General features: G+C 36.5%; 1 protein-coding gene across 1 annotated transcript in view; it reads left to right on the top strand.

The window, feature by feature from the left end:
* LOC107735321 (programmed cell death protein 10-A-like) overlaps window positions 1–9,272 on the top strand; it is a 16,134-nt gene extending 6,862 nt beyond the window's left edge. The window contains exons 2-8 of the mRNA XM_016547045.1: window positions 3,094–3,262; window positions 4,291–4,344; window positions 5,391–5,508; window positions 6,115–6,241; window positions 6,977–7,055; window positions 7,849–7,931; window positions 9,132–9,272. Of these exons, the coding sequence (XP_016402531.1) occupies window positions 3,173–3,262; window positions 4,291–4,344; window positions 5,391–5,508; window positions 6,115–6,241; window positions 6,977–7,055; window positions 7,849–7,931; window positions 9,132–9,213 (633 nt within the window). The 5' untranslated portion in view covers window positions 3,094–3,172 and the 3' untranslated portion in view covers window positions 9,214–9,272. The remainder of the gene's footprint in view (window positions 1–3,093; window positions 3,263–4,290; window positions 4,345–5,390; window positions 5,509–6,114; window positions 6,242–6,976; window positions 7,056–7,848; window positions 7,932–9,131) is intronic.
* The last annotated feature ends 7,916 nt before the right edge of the window (window positions 9,273–17,188 follow it).

Below are 17,188 nucleotides of genomic sequence, written 5' to 3'. Positions count from 1 at the left end.
GATATTTCAACATGCTATTAAACTGTAGTCAGTCAAGTTGTCATTTAAAATCCGAACATCTTTGGTAATGTTATAGTTTTAGTGATTATGCAAACTAAAAGTCATTTTATTTGTTGTTTGTTGATTTTTAAATATAAAACTTGAAGTGATTTATGTGTCAGTACTTTTTTAACATCTCCAGCACATTTAAACAATACCGTGATAATACTGATAACCGTGATAATTTTGGTCACTATAATCGTGATAAGAAATTTTCATACCGTTACATCCCTAGTTGTAACTTGCGTTACTGAGATTGCAACGAGTAATAATATTACCCAAATTTTATTAGTAATGCGTTATATTACTGCGTTACAGCAAAAAGTAATATACTACTGTAATATTATTACTTTTGTAATGTGTTACTCCCAACACTGTTTGTTACTAATATCAGTTACCCTAATACTCTGCTGTGGTATTGAGAATTGTGAAATTTCTCTGGTCTCTAAAATGTAGGTGTCATAGCAACCTTATTTACAGAAAATATATATTTATTATATATCACTATCCTTATATAAATCACTCATATAAAGTTTTGGTCATATAGCCCACTCATAATTGTGTTAAATAATCGTGATTACAATATTGGCCAAAATAATCGTTATTATGATTTTTGCCATAATCGAGCAGCCCTAGTTCTAGTCCTATGCGAACTGGGAAATCCATACTTCAGCTATAATGATAATCAAATTTAGGAACAATATTGTCGGAATCCTTTTTAAAAACTGATTTTTGTTTGTTTTGTTTTGTTTGTTTTTTCAGCTGATGAATGATAAAAACAATGACAGCCAATCAGAATTAACTCAAGCATTTAAAGAGGCAGAAGACAAATCTGCATCTCATGCTTATAATAAACGAAACATTATCATACAGTGGGATGGATCTTGGTGTGAACAAGCCTTTATTTGTTGCATTTTCCTTATAATGTTGTAAAAAATATACTATATACTGTACTATTATATATCGATATTATAAATAAATATTTTTCATATAAAATAAATATTTTGGAATCTAAAATCGCTTATGTTCCAAATTTGAAGTTGTTATTACAAAAATTTAGGTTCTTGTAACATTTTCTTTAGGTGCTTTACCAAAAATAGATTTTTTTGAATGCATTTTCCTGTCACAGTATTACTTCTATCACAAAATATCCACCAAATATGAAACTTTGAGAACTCTCCGAAAATATGTTTTGTCAAGATTAGAAAAAGATTTGATTATAAAATATTGTAGTTTTGTAATTCTTTTTTTTAAATTTTGTAATATGACTCTTAACATCGCCCACTGGGGGAGGAGAATAAGCCCACACCATAACTACAATGGTAACGACACTGATGTTGGAACCATTTTCAGAAAAATTTTTTTCTAGCTGATGAATGGTTAAAAACATTGACAGCCAATCAGAATCCACTCGAGAATTTAAATCGGCAGACGACAAAACTGCAGCACGTACTTATAATAAGCCGAACATTCTCATACGTTAGTGTGGATGCTAATTTATTACCGTTCTTTAGGGCTGGGACTAGTGTTGTCACGGTACCAAAATTTCTGTATTCGGTACAATACCAGTGAAAATCCACGGTTCTCTGTACCAATTACGGTACCAAAGCAAAACACAAAAACATGCTAATTAAAAAATTGGACTATTTTAATTTAATCCAAACTGTGTACATATTTAATTTGAAAGGGCTTTTAAAACCTTCTAGAGTTATTCAGCCAAGAATAACAACTAAGTTAGCTAAAAAAACATTCTCTAACACGCCTATTTTAGATTCACAATTCATTTAAAAGCCTCTGGTGTGTAAAAATAGTAAATATCATCATGTCCTCCTGTTTTTTTTTTTTACCCCTATAAAAGTTATAGGAGCATTAAATAGTTAATAAAGAAACTTCATTCTAAAGAGAGTGCATCTGCACACCTTTCGGATAGCGCATCAAGAACCGGGTACTCGGTACCACTGGTACTTAAAAAAACCTGGTACCGTAACGTTTTCATTTTTTTAGTACCGACTTGGTACCGAAGTACCGGGTATTTTGACAACACTAGCTGGGACAATAAATCGATGCATCACGATTCGTGGAACGATTCTGAATGCATCGTGATTCTCTTTAGCGTTAGCCGCGCTTATGCTAACGATTAACTACTCTAATAACAGCGACGTTCATTTCAATCCGACATTCAAATTCAAATATTGAATAATATTCATAACAGAAGCGGTGTTTCCCACAGACTTGCACTCTATTTGTGGCAGCATATATATGCAAATTCATTCTCTGTCAGCAGGAGGCACTTGTAGAGCAGGAGAGATAGAGGTTTCCCCGCTAACGGCTGTACACCAAGCAGCGCTCAGCTCACAAACGCTGCTCAGGCATTACAGGCAAGATGAGCTGAGTAATGTAAGTGGTTAAATGTACTTTGGCTTTTATGATGCGAGATTAATGTAAACACAGCCCACTGTGAACATCCTTGTAATTCGCTTCAAACTTTTCAAACTTTATGAATGATTATTTAAATGGTGCGTGTGTAAGGAACTGGAAGCAAGCAGAATTCGGCTATTTCTAAAGTACGCAGTGCCATCTGCTGTTAAAAACTAAGCTCAGAATCCATTCAAGAGAGAATCGCGATGCCTTCGGAAACTCTCAGAATCGATGCAGAATCATTTCTCGATTCGCGTTGCATTGATTTATTGTCCCAGCCCTACCGTTCTGTGTGTGAATGGGCCTTTATTTGCTGTTTTTATATTTAGTTATGTCTACTTAAGAGTTTCCTTGCAATCATTATTGTCTTTGGTCCGTACAACTCGATAAGGCTCATTTAAAATCGAACTATAAGGCATGGGCTCACAGTCTCGGAAACAGCCTTTATTTTTCTTGCACTGGCCACGTGTCTCATTCCTTTAGTCTTGAGGGGCCTAAATCTCACCGAAAACTTGGCGCTTTCCCATGGCTATCACGTCTACCTTTTGAACGCAGGTTGAAAATGTCATTTCCTTACCTGTGAAATGAAATCCCGCTACCCTTTTATAATCTCTTCCTCATTGGGTTTTCTTTCAGCGATTGTCTGGGCCCCCCTCATCGCGAGCCCCCAGGAGTGAATGACGCTCCCCCCATCCCTTCCCGCGCCCTGACGAGGATGACAATGGAAGAGATGAAGAATGAAGCAGATGCGACCTCGATGGTATCCATGACGCTCTACGCCGTGATGTACCCTGTCTTCAATGAGGTACGGTGGTCAGTCCCCAGTAGGAGAGAGTTCAGTAATGGTTGTGTTGACACAAACTGAAGTTCAGATGCAAATGATTCACACCCATATGCTTAGGAAGGACTACACACACAGTCGCACTGCTCTCGGTTGTTATACTGAGAAGACTAGTTCTGGTTGTTTTAACATTATTTTAACAGACTGAACGATAATAGGATAACTGAAGTTATCATTTAGCTTCACAATGATATGAGGATTGTATCAGCATTGGAAAGTGAATAACTAAAAGAAGGAACTTGAAGCTAGCTTGGCCTTGTAAAAATGGGGGGAAAAAATTATATATATATTTATGTATGCTATGTATTTAGCTGCTTTGTTTGTAACTTTAGTAACATTTTGTAGTATCACTATTTTCTTTTAGGTTTATACTGTATATATTGTTTTTTTTGTGTCAAAATTCTAAGATATGCACCTTAAATTTCTAAAATGTTTTAGTTACTAGATTGTTACACAACCGTTCAAAAATGGAGGGTTGGTAAGATTTCTTCTTATGTTTTTTCAAGAAGTCTTTTATGCTCACCAAGGTTGCATTTATTTGATTAAAAATGCAGTAAAAACAGTAATATTGAGAAATATTATTACAATTTGAAATAACCATTTGCCGTTGTAATATATTTTCAAATGTCATTTATTCCTGTGATGTAAAGCTGAATTTTCAGCAGCATTACTCCAGTCTTCAGTGTCACATGATCCTTCAGAAATCATTCTAACATGCTGATTTGCTGCTCAAGAAACATTTTATTTTAAAATAGAAATCTTTTGTAACATTATAATCTTCATACGTATGAGCACAGTTAACACACAGCCTACATATGCTTCTGTGGATTAATTTATTTTTCTATTTAATTAGAGGCAAAATCTTCACCTACAACCAACTATATTTCCATTTTAATGTGGTGATAATGACTGTGTGTAATGTGTGCAACACTAAAAGCAAACAGCCCGCTTCATCTTGCAGTAAATTAAAATGGCTTTTGTGTGTCTTACAGCTGGAGAGAGTAAATCTGTCTGCGGCACAGACTCTGAGAGCAGCTTTCATAAAGGTGAGTAAATATGACGTGATTCAGTCATTATCGTTTCTTCAGCTTGATTTTTATTTTTTTTAATGTGTCAGAAAATCAAAATAATTTCATCTACATCAAGTAGAAATCAAAATGGATCCCATTTACTTGTTCCTGGATTCATCAGTGCTTGTTATTCCAGAGAAAGAATATGTATACATAATCTTTTTTCATAATGTAGTAACTGCTCCACCTCTAAAACGACTTTCCTTTTCTGCTGATATTCCTTTTCTGTTAGTCAGAGGTCAAATAGCTATATAGGCAGTAGTTTCTATTTTCCTTGATCTCTTGGAAGAAGAGTTCTAAAGGTGGAATCTAAACCGCAAAAGGAGGGTCATTTGGAAATTGTCATTTTATTGACATTTTCAAAGCATTTGCATATTACGGCCAATTTTACATGTCATATTCAGCAACTTTGCCTATCCCGATGCACCTGATCATAGCAGAGGTCATTTGCATATAAAGATAACATTTTAAACACACTGTAACAAAACATCCGTTTTTATTATAAGGACAAGAGAAAGTTAGTCATGAGTACCAGTTTTTGGTTCATCGTGAAAACCTTGACTAACATTATAAATGGATCACAGGGGAGGAAAAGATGCTACAAAAGTGCAGTTCCAGTTTTGATTAGGAGTCTTCTGTTTTTTTTTTTTCCGTCTTTCCTGAAATATCTCACTTACCATGAGATTTCAGCAAGAAAATCATAGGTTTTCTAGCGCGGGCTGCTTTTGCTGTCTCAGCAGCCCCATTTCCATTCATGGATTTGTAATATTGTTGTGTAACAGTCATATAAATCATAACGTTAGAAGACAAATCATGAAAGCACTTTGACATTATCATTTTTCTTTTCCAAGTAGTAGTAATATACATAGAATATTGATTAAAAGTCAATATTTAATAAAATGAAACGATCTCTAAAGTTTGAAGATATTAAAAGTTTGAAATATTGATCGTTTTCCTCTTCATAATTCAGCACACCTGTGGTTGTGTTGGACTGACTTGTGCTCTGGGTTTGTTCATGTCAGGCAGAAAAGGAGAACCCGGGACTGACTCAGGATATTATCATGAAAATTCTGGAGAAGAAGAACGTGGAGATCAACTTCACCGAGTCTTTATTACGCATGGCTGCTGACGATGTTGAGGGTGTGTATGATTTTCCACGTTTTCGAAGAGGAAAGGAACAGTCTGGTTTGCAATGCAAAGTGTTGTTAACGTTGTGGCCTCGTGCCTCTAGGGGGAGTTGTTTCCTCATGAATTAAACCCTGGTAATGACTGGAATGTATTTTCCCTCATAATTTAATTTTGTGCATTTTGCAAGTGTTTTTGACATGTTCAGATTTATACTGCTAATGAATGCGCAGCCACGCACCGGGTTTCCGGATAATGCTCATTTGTGTTGATTTGAAATGTAAAGAATAATAAATGTACTTCCAAATTTAATCCAAGCCCATAGGAAAATCCTCATCTGATCTTCCTTCTGTAATCTATCCTTGTATACGCTGTGTTTGTGAGGTGCCTGACTGTGTTACCATACTTAACAGGATTATATAGAAGTTTCTTCACTTTTGTTCAGGGGAACGCATTACGGTTTCTCTGATGGTTGTCAATCATGGTTGGCCATTAAAAGTAGTTAAAAGTTCCATTATGTCTTTAAGTGCATCGCATGTTAATGGAAGGCTATTAGAGGCAAGTCATCTGTTGTTGCCGTGGTGACTGAGTGTTTCCTGTGGGCGTGTTCTTTGTGTGCAGAGTACATGATTGACAGGCCTGAGCGGGAGTTCCAGGACCTGAATGAAAGAGCTCGCGCTCTGAAACAGATCCTCAGCAAAATCCCTGACGAAATCAACGACCGAGTCCGTTTCCTGCAGACAATCAAGTGAGAGCGTTTTTATGCCCACAAATACTCGCAAAAAATTTCACTTACCTTTATTTTTCCCCTTTGCGTCATGGTTTGCCTTTCATTACATCAGTTTTGACATGTGCACGTGCCCTGACAGAGTTTCTTTAATATTTGAAGTCAATATTTGACATCTGGTTAATTTTTCACCCCAAATCCAAAAAAAAAAAATAATAAATTTTTTAAAAGAGCAATAGGATTTTGATTTCTTTTCCCTTCTTTCTTATACTTTTTGGGGTGAAATTTCACTCAGCAATTTTTGACAGTTTTAAAATCTTTATAATTTTGACAGTTGTATGTAGTCTATCAGCGGATCCCTAATATATCTGCTCATTGACGGATCCGCTGATAGACGTGGCTCTCGTGTGTATCTGTGTAAGCGCTCGGTGAAGAGCGTAAAGCAATGATCATTGTAGCCAATCACAGACATATCTTTTGAGCGTGTGAGCACAATGGCCAATCAGAGGTGTTTAAGAATCCTCTCAACAGTGCTCAAAATGCTAGTGGGAAATGCTGGCATCGTCATATTTTTAAAATTTCAGTACAGACTAGTTTTGACAACCCTAGTTGTTTGTGAAAACAGTAACAGTTAACATTAACCGTAAAATCTTGTGTATTCACCACTATTACTTTTCCCTGCTCAAGGTCATAAATATGGCTAATAAAAAGCATTCATACAGTATTTCTGATTTTTTTTTAAATTGGTGTTCACAGAGATATAGCCAGTGCCATAAAAGAACTACTGGACACTGTGAACAACGTCTTTAAGAAATACCAGTACCAGAACAGAAGGGTAAGTGACCCCACACACACACACACACACACACACACACACACACACACTAGGGTTGGGCGATGTCTACAAATTTGGAAGCGTGAATCCTTATAAGGGAAAACAACTAACGATTCCTAACACCGTGTCTACACCGGATGCGAGTGGTGCGCCGTGACAAAATACTATAGAACCACTGATCTATAATAGAGATTAATTATATATAGATCAGTCAATAGAACACATTATAATCAGTGATGTTGTCTACACTGGTTGCGGCGTGGCGTGACACGACAAATCCCTGACAGTAAACTGCTGCCGCATTCTATTTATGACGTGCTGACACAAATTTCAAATGATTTTCAACGGTCGCTTTGTCGCGTCCAGTGTAGACAGTCTTTAGCTGATGAGGCGCGACACGACAACTGTCCCGTCCGGTGTAAGGAGAGATGACTGAGGATGATGGCGAATGATTAGCAGATCCTTAGTACCACTGACAAACATATAATCTTGTAAAATGTGTTATAAGTACTGCCGCTCCATAGTATAAACAGAGTACGTGTGATCGCGAATCTTGAAAGTGATAGTGAAACTAAAAAGCGATCGTGCATTCAAAGGGGGGGGATCACGATGCCGGCGCAACATCGTGAAGTCTATCAGCCATCGGCGATGGACGATGGCATCGTCTATCGGCCCAACCCTAACACCCACACGCACACGCACACGCACACGTGTGCAGTCCGTATACTGTATAACATCATCTCTATCCCTCACTTACTGAAGAAAGAAATGAAAATGGCTTTGTGTTTTCCAGGCACTTGAGCATCAGAAGAAAGAGTTTGTGAAGCACTCAAAAAGCTTCAGTGACACTCTGAAAACATACTTCAAAGACGGAAAGTATGGAAGTTTTAAGAATTACCTCATTATCTTCACCTTTATTATTTGCATTTTTTCTTTGCAAAAAAGTTTTTTCATATTTGTAATGGAAAGTTCTTGGTAGAAAGTTTGTCTACACAACAGAAACCTAGTAAATGGAATTTGATTTGGAAATTAAATAAATCCATAGGTGAGGCTTCAGATAAGCAGTGTTGTGGTTTTAATGATCTGTTATGAACTAAATAACATAATAATGCTTAATAATTTTAATGATTCTTTTTTATTGACAACCAGCTTCAACATAATTCATTATTTTGTTGCATTTGACATTATTTTCCATAAAACCATGGAGAAATGTGGCATATTAAAGAAAAATATATAACTTGAGTACCTTGTGGACATGTATGCATTTGATAACATAAATGATAGAATTCAAAAGTTTGGGCTCTATAAGATTTGTTAAAAATGTTTTTGAAGAAGGGTGCATTTATTTGATCAAAAATGCAATAAAACGGTAATAATGTAAAATGTTATTTGAATTTAAAAACCTGTTTTAATTTAAATGTATTTTAAAATGTAATTTATTCCTGTGATGCAAAGCTGAATTTTCAGCATCATTACTCCAGTCTTCAGTGTCACATGATCCTTCAGAAATCATTCCAATATGCTGATTTGCTGCTCAGGAAACATTTATTATTATCAATATTAAAAACCGTTGTGCTGCTTCATATTTTTGTGGAAACTGTGATCTGTTTTTTGATGTTTGATGAATAGAAAGTTCGAAAGAACAGCATTTATGAAATAGAACTTCTGTAACATAAATGTCATTACTGACATTTTTAATCAATTTAATGCATCTTTGCACAAAAAAAAAATCTTATTGACAAACTTTTGAACAATAGTGTATATTATTATCATTGCATGACTTTAAAAGTTATAATCTTTTTAGAGCAGAGGAGAAAATGATGACAATGGTTTATGAACTCGTAATATGTGTACTTTTGTACTTTTTGTCCTTCTATCGTTTGGAAAATGGGCATTTCACCGACACACAGCACTTTTTGGTATTTTTCAGCTCATTTTGAATGAAGTGTTAACCTAAAGCAGGTCTTTGCCTGAAGAACCCTGGAATTTCACTGCATAGCGTTTGTGATTTTGTCTACATCATTAATATGTGTTCAGATGTAATTTATATTCCTTCCCTCTCCACCTTTGTTCCAGGGCAATAAACGTGTTTACCAGTGCCAACCGGCTCATCCACCAAACCAACTTGATACTGCAGACCTTCAAAACTGTCGCGTAGGAGTCATAGAAGTGTTTTTTTTGTTTTTTTTTAATAACCTTTATATAAACAATGTAAAACACAAAAAAATCCTTTGGACTGTAATTTATGAACACTTAAGGCAGGATGGCTTCTATTATGGTTTCTAACCCCATCTAAATCTAATCTTCATGAGCTGGAGTGACCGCCCAGAGTTTCTCATATCCTGAGCTTTAGAGTCACGCTATTGCTGTGGAGATGCTCTCGCTTGCTTTCTCCCTCTGTCTCGCTTCCGACGTGTTTTCGTTCTGTCCGGTCAGTCCAACAGAAAGCCAAATGCCCGGGGGCCTTAACGGGACGGGACACGGGGCGTCCAGACGTGCTTGTAAATGCTGGGGTTTAGCAGTCTCCTCTGATGCTTTGAACTTGAATGAGAGATGTATATTTAATAGATATTTGGTAACAGAATTGTTCAAATAAACACCGCACATGTCAAACTCAAGTTTTTTGGGGGTTTTACTTGCTTTTTTTTCTTTTTCGGCCCCATTTCAGCCTGAAGATATACTAAGGTAAGCATCACTATTATTATAGCTCATACTTTGGGTTAAAAGCCCTAACCTCAAGTATTAAACTTTGGTTGCACATGGGGCATAATTGACAATGCGGTCATGTAATTACTTGGGGGAAAAAATGCACAAAAATGAAGGTTTTGTCTTGTTTTGTCTTTTACTGAATTGAAACTTGAATCTATTTTAGAGTTCTAACCAAACTAAAGCAAACTTTAAAAGTCTCATGTAGGTTTTTAAATTGCTGTTTTATAGTATTTTAACTTGTTACTCGCCCATGAAAAAAGCCAAGGAAGCTGGCATGATGTTAAAACACCAAGCAACCATTCGGCTGCTAGATTTGGACAAGTTGTCACTGTACTTGTCATCACAGGCGGAGGGTGAACTAACTCCAGGGTAAGGCTAAAAGCAGCCAAATGTATTAAACATCATAAACACGTCTTTTTAGGCAAGAACCAGACATGGGTGTCATGTAGGTAAAAAAAAAAGAAGTTTAATGGGACTGAATTTGTATTTAACGTGATTACAATTTAATAAACTCATCTGAACGCCTCTGATTGGCCATTGCATTCCTAAGCTCAACAGAATTGTGTGTGATTGGTTAAAATGCGCAACACTGTAAAAACGCCTAATATGAAATACGGTGCAACATGAGCAGATCTTAATTTAATGCCGCAATTGACACTGTCTATTCATATTCACTTTGTTAGCAACAGACGTAATAGATTTAATTGGTTTGTGCAGGGGCATTTTTGACCCAAGTCCCGGTGGCCAGGGAAGGCTTACACAAGCTCCGCCTATGCTTGTCACATTGCATTTTTGGGATTGCCTTTTCCACAATAAATTTTGCATCTGGAGTGCCTGTAATGTTTTGCAATTCTGCTTGAATAGTAAATCATCAGTTCTATTTAATATGATGTCTTTTTAAGCAAAGAAAATTGAGACGATTCATTTTAGGATTAAATCTATCATGTCTGGACTGAGGATTCTTAGCCAATGTGTTGTCTGTGATCTAATTTAAAGTTGAACAAGATCCAAGCTTCACTTTACCAATCAGAAATTGTCCAAAGTGTGTGAAGCTGCTGCTAGGTATTTGGAAACAGTGCTGTACCTGTAACTGTAAAATGCTTTTCTTAGCCTTTCGAATGTATGTTGGGAGTGTTTTGCTCTTGTCTCTTAACATGCTTTTCTCCAGCATCAGTGTGAACGGAGGAATGTCTGGACTCTGGACACACAGTCCTCTCTCGCATCCTGGTTGCCATGAGACATACCTGAGACAGAGTACTGGTAATGAAAGGGTAAAATGTGTGGGCTTTGACATTGCTGACAGTTCCTTCTTACTTTCTGGACTTACTCCTACTCATGCCTCGCTTACTTTGTCCATCTGATGGAAGTGCTCTTATTACTCCAGGTGCTTGAACTTGAGATCCACAGCAGTGGAGAAATCTGTAAAGATTGAAGTTTTTGGAGGCACTGGATAATAGGTAGGTAGTTTTAGGCCAGTTTTGTATTTAGTTTTTAGTCTATAGGTAAAGGTTTTGCAACATTTGTATCCACACAGCCACTTGATTTGGTTGGACTTGGTTTGGTAGGTGCTTTGAACTTTTTCTTGCCACCCAACATGCTGTTGGTCTTCCCTCTGTTTTACAAGTTATATTTGCTGTAAAACTGAAAAGATAGCGTTCATTTACATTTTGATTAATGCATTGGATGAATGCTTTTATCCAAATCAGCCTTGGAACTGAACCCATGACCTTAGTGTTTTTAGTGCCGTGTTACTGATTGAATTACATGAGCACATTAGAAGGTGCTTCAAATGCTGTTTACAATATTCAATATATTTTAAGTGCCACAAACCCTTTCTCTTATGATTGGATTACTGAGGAAGTTGTAAACCGTCTTTAGAGTTCTATTAGGAACTTGATTCATTTTTGTAAGTTCTACAGAGAACAGCCCTATTTGAAAGCATGCTTGGATGTTCTTCTACTCTTAAAAATAAAGTTTCCAAAAGAGGGTTTTCATAGCAGTGTAACAGAAGAACCATTTTGGGTTCACCTTTCAGTGAACAGTTCTTAAAAGAGCCATTTTTAATAATCTCAAGAACCTTTTCCACTTTAAAACCCCTTTAATGGTCCTTCAAGTTGTTTTCATGTTTATAGTGTTACTTCTTTATCGTTATGATCTCAACACCTTGAGAATCTTGAGCACAGTTCTGAAATATGAACGTCTAGGCATCTGTGTGAATATACAGATGTACCCATTATATGCTTTTAGTCTCCTGCAGTGGAACCGTTTTGTCGTTCCTGTTGAGGTTCTTTCCTCTGTAGCCAGACTGCAGTGCATCAGGATCTTACTATCATGCCTTATTCACATCATGTCCTACTTCTCCTCAGGTGTTCTCCCTATTGCTGTAATGCATAATGCATGTTCTCCCTGTATAAACTCTAGGCCCCATGTCCCAGAGCAACCTCTTCCTTCTCCAGCGCACTTTGATTGACCGCTGTTAAGGACTGAAACCATGGAGACCGTGAGTGTTTGGAATGACTGCTGACTGCAGGGGACCTTGTGAACATGCAAAGGCTCTTCCTGTGAGAGGAAATATTTTAACATGAGCGGCAGGGCTTTTGAAGTCCACTTTGATAGAGCATTCCAGCTCCATTCCAGCTCGGAATGCATTAGGTGGCTTTTATAGGTGATGTCTGATCTCGGTGTTTACTGAATCTTGATTCTGCCAAGATGTGTGAAACCTTAAAACTTATGTTTTGGCACTGCAGTGGTGAATATCATTTTTGATACCGGCATTGAAGAGTCTGAGTTGCCACCATTCCTTTAAACCAATGACGCAAGGTCGTAAAGCAGATTTGCATGAATTAAGTGAAGTTCACAGAGGAAGCCCGAGTCAGAAAAAGATTCCTAATTGACTTTTGGACAAAATTCTTTAAAAGTTTGATCAACTTTTTTTTTAATCGATAATTTTATCAATCTTTTGGTCTTCACAGAGGTAAAAAAATTAGTAGTGCATTTTCATCAAGGTGATATTTTTGTAGATACAATATACCAGGGGTCTGGCAGCAATTATTGTTTGATCTTAAATGAACTTTTGTGGGGAGAAAACATTCAAATTTAAGTTAACTTCAACCTAAACTGAAGTTCATGGAAAGTTTTATTGTCCCTCCTGCATAAATAAATAAATTGCACAAATGATAATCTAAATGGTTGTTTTGGCTTTGCAAGCATCATAAAGTGTGTAAATTTACTAGTAAACAAAAGCATGCATATTGACTTTTTGGCCAAATTATTTTATTAACTCAATTAGATCCTTTTTTTGTTTGTTTCATAGAAGTCATTAATTTATTAGTAATACATTTTGAATAAAAATAATTGTATTCAGTTTACCTTGGGTATTTACTGTGTGGTTGTCAGCAGTTGTTGTTTGATTTCAAACTAATTCTTGTGAGAAAAAAGCATTAAACGTTAACACAAGAAATAATCAGAAATGATTATTTTAGTGGCTTTGTGAGAATTGTAAAGTATGTAAATGCATTAATATAGTTCTATACTCATTTTTATTTAAATGCATTATTAAAAATAAGTTAGCTTCAACCTAAGCTAAAATTTAGCTAAATGTTTCTTTTTATTATTATTATGCACAAGTAATAATCAAACATTATTATTTTAATGGCTTAGCAAGTATTTTAAAACCTGTAAATGCAGTAATATGGTACTATACTCATTTTATTGCAGGCCACACTTTTATGCAATATGTAACAGTCCTGTCCTGTGTCTTAAATCACAAAGGTTGAAGACCCCTAAATAAGGTTGAAGTCGATTTTATGGTTTTCATTTTCATATTGTCTTTTGTTTTGTAGATTCATGGGATTTGTTTTTAAGTGGCCACTCCTTTCTTAATTCTTTGGCTTAAGCAGGACTTGGTTCTTCTCATCAAATACTGCTGCTACACAGTGGCACTTTCAAAGAAAGTTGAAAAGATGGTCATTTGGAGTTTGACCGTATTTCAACTTCCTGTATGTCACTTTGAGAAGTTCCTGTTTTCTTTCACACAGAGCCGCAGGTAATGAACACATCACTGTCTGAGCGTCTAAATATCTTGCGATGTGTCGTGCCGACTCGTGTTTATATGGACGGGGAGTTTGAAGGACGCTGCATCTCGCATCGCCGCTGTTCTCCTCTTCCCGCATATCAATTAATATGCAAAGCAGTGGCCTTTTACTCAAGGCAGTCAAGTAGACGCCTCACTGGCTTTTATCTTTTATGTTTTTTGATGTCACACCCAATGAGTTTCAACAGGGCAGTTAGGAGTTTTAACGCCTCTAATATGAAAGATCATGTTCTCGCTCTTGCTCCCGTATAAGCGCTCATACATGCCCTCCTGTTGAATTATATAAGAAGCGCTCGTTTTTCCAGCAGGCTTCCACGTTGGCACTCATTCGGCGCTTTTGGTGATGCAGGCCCTCGAGCAATTACTCACTTCAGTGTTTCGGTAGCTGTCAACACTCCTTTTTGCCTCTCAATTTGGCCTTGTCATCAAATATGTGCTTGGGTTGTCATGGGATGCATCTTCAGCCAACATGTAGATGAGTTGTTGACTCCTTTTAAATTTCATTTAATATTAGACCTTTCTCAGTCCACAGAAATCAAGGCCCGAGGCATATACTTGTGCAACTTGCCAGGGAGAAGCATTTTCCAGGGTTTTTCTGTAGATGTTTTTGACAGACACGCACAACAAGAAGCCAACGGCAAGTATCTTGGGCGTGTAGCCTGAAGCCACAATGCAAGTGCTCTGATGCAGGCCCTTATCGTTATTTGTAATTGTTACGCTAAGAGAGCGTAACTTGGCGCTTGATATGCACCTCACAGCGTGAAGAAGACATTGTGCATTCGTGGGTACCTTTGCCCTGGAAGATAGTGAGAGGAATGATGGAAAGAATGGAATTTGAAGTAAACAAGACAAACAAACCGAGGGAACGCAAAGGAACATGAAAAAGACTAGTTAATTGAAAATCGTGGGGTTCTTTATCTCTGTAGTTGTGGGCGGGAATCGTCTAGTGTTCGGGATTAGACACGCGACACGTCTCAGTGTGTCTCTCTGTGTGTGTGTGTGTGTGTGTGTGGAGTCCCAATCCTGTTGGCACTCTGACCTGATAGATGCTATTTCCCATAATCCCTCCACAGCGTGAAGAAGACATTGTGCATTCGTGGGTACCTTTGCCCTGGAAGATAGTGAGAGGAATGATGGAAAGAATGGAATTTGAAGTAAACAAGACAAACAAACCGAGGGAACGCAAAGGAACATGAAAAAGACTAGTTAATTGAAAACCGTGGGGTTCTTTATCTCTGTAGTTGTGGGTGGGAATCGTCTAGTGTTTGGGATTAGACACGCGACACGTCAATGTGTGTGGAGTCCCAATCCTGTTGGCATTCTGGCCTGATAGATGCTATTTCCCATAATCCCTCAGTAGCTCTTGGGCACCAGAGTTTGATTTTCTTCAGTTTGGAGTGCTTTGTTTGTTATATGCATGTCCTAATTTCACTTTATAACATCAATCTGATACTCATCAAGAGCCAGTGCATCTCTCAGCTCTAGGTCAGCGCTTTAGGATGCAGATTTTGCATTGGACATAGATTAGCGACTCGACATGGTGCTGAAATGATTTGATACAATGGTAAACAATGTTAATTTATATAACATGAAATGTTAAAAATGTATTGCATAGAAATTAAGATCAATGCATGCTGTACAAATATTCTTCTTTAACTTATGCCAACAAATTGAACCTTATTGAACCAATAAAACATTGGCATTTTTATGTTAATTAATGCTAAATTTATTAATATTGAGTACACTTCACACTTGGTGATTAATTGCATGCTTTATATTGCATACAACAATATAAAAAGCTTAAAAAATAACCTTAATGGATCAACGTTTAAACAAAGAAAGTTTCTAAAGCTATATATGAGTGTGCAAGACATCTATTTTTGTACATTTATGAATTTCACTTTGAAAACTTCAAAACTATACTGCACAAAACATGTTGTGGTCGGCATGGATTTGATTAGCTTCCACCAAATGACTGAATATTTTGCACAAAAATACTGTCGAGTTTGATTGGACGCATGACCTTTGACATGATATGGGAAGCTTTTCTCTTCTTAAAAAAAATAAAGGTTCTTTATTGACATATTTGGTTTCATGAAGAACCTTTAACATTTATGGAATCTTTCCATTGCACAAAATATTCTTTATAGTGGTTCTTTAAAATTATTAAAATGTTCTTCACACTAAGAAAAACAATATGGCTCTTTTAAAAGCTAATCACTGAAAGGTTCCTTGGGGAACCCAAAATGGTTCCTCTATGGCATCGATGCAAAATGTTTCGCTATCCATGCACCATTAAATGTTTAGCTGCATTTTATTATTTGAATTTAGTTTTATTTCTCCCTGCTGTTTTTAACACTTGATTTGACTGTTTTACGGTGTGATGTTGTTAGCAACATCATGTGAGTTCTCTCTTATCTCTTATAACGCGTGATGCATTCAACATGTCTCTGTAAACTGCTCTCGCCAGCACACACTGCTCCTCCGCGGCGCTGCAGAGGGTGTGTTCAGACGGGAGGGGGCAGTGTGGAGCTGCGCAACGTGCTGCGCTCTTGTTTACAGATTCGAACCTTTGTGACGTTTGAGTGAATTTCACTGCATTGCATTGAATTAAATGTTTACATAATGATTTAGAGTGTCTAAGCATCATGTTAACTTTTTTTATATATATATAAAATGCTATTTAAAAAAATCAAAAGGGAGCTCAGCTGTAGGGCTTTATTCAAGTCTGTTTAAGCATAAGAAAAATACCCTATAGGCATGACTTGCCAAGACACATTTCTGCAGCTGTGTTAAGATAGATAGATAGATAGATAGATATAGATAATTTTGAATTAGATTTTGTTTTTTAGATTTACTGTTTTCTCTTTAATTTTAGTTACATTTTGTCTTTTTCTGAGTATGCCTATATAGTTTTTATTAATTTTTATTAGTTTATTTATTAGTGTAGTTATTTTAGTACTTCATGTTTAAACTAAGATGAGAAATAATCTATTTTTATTTTTTAAATATACAAAAGTTAATGTTCTGTCTCCCATTCTGAACCCATATTATGTAAAGATATGTTGACATGCTCTACCTTTCAAAAGTATAGAGTTGGTAAGCACCAACTCACCAAGGCTGCATTTATTTGATCAAAAATGCAGTAAAAAATATTTTTCTGAAATATTGTAATTTAAAGGGGTCATATGATGTTGCTAAAAAGAACATTATTTTGTGTATTTGGTGTAATGAAATGTGTTTATGCGGTTTAAGGTTAAAAAAACACATTATTTTCCACATACTGTACATTATTGTTTCTCCTCTATGCCCCGCCTTTCTGAAACGCGTC

This window comes from Sinocyclocheilus rhinocerous, unplaced genomic scaffold (genome assembly GCF_001515625.1).
Source record: "Sinocyclocheilus rhinocerous isolate Xijiao unplaced genomic scaffold, SAMN03320098_v1.1 scaffold942, whole genome shotgun sequence".
NCBI classification, from domain to species: domain Eukaryota; kingdom Metazoa; phylum Chordata; class Actinopteri; order Cypriniformes; family Cyprinidae; genus Sinocyclocheilus; species Sinocyclocheilus rhinocerous.
This window is presented reverse-complemented; position numbering and strand designations above follow the sequence as displayed.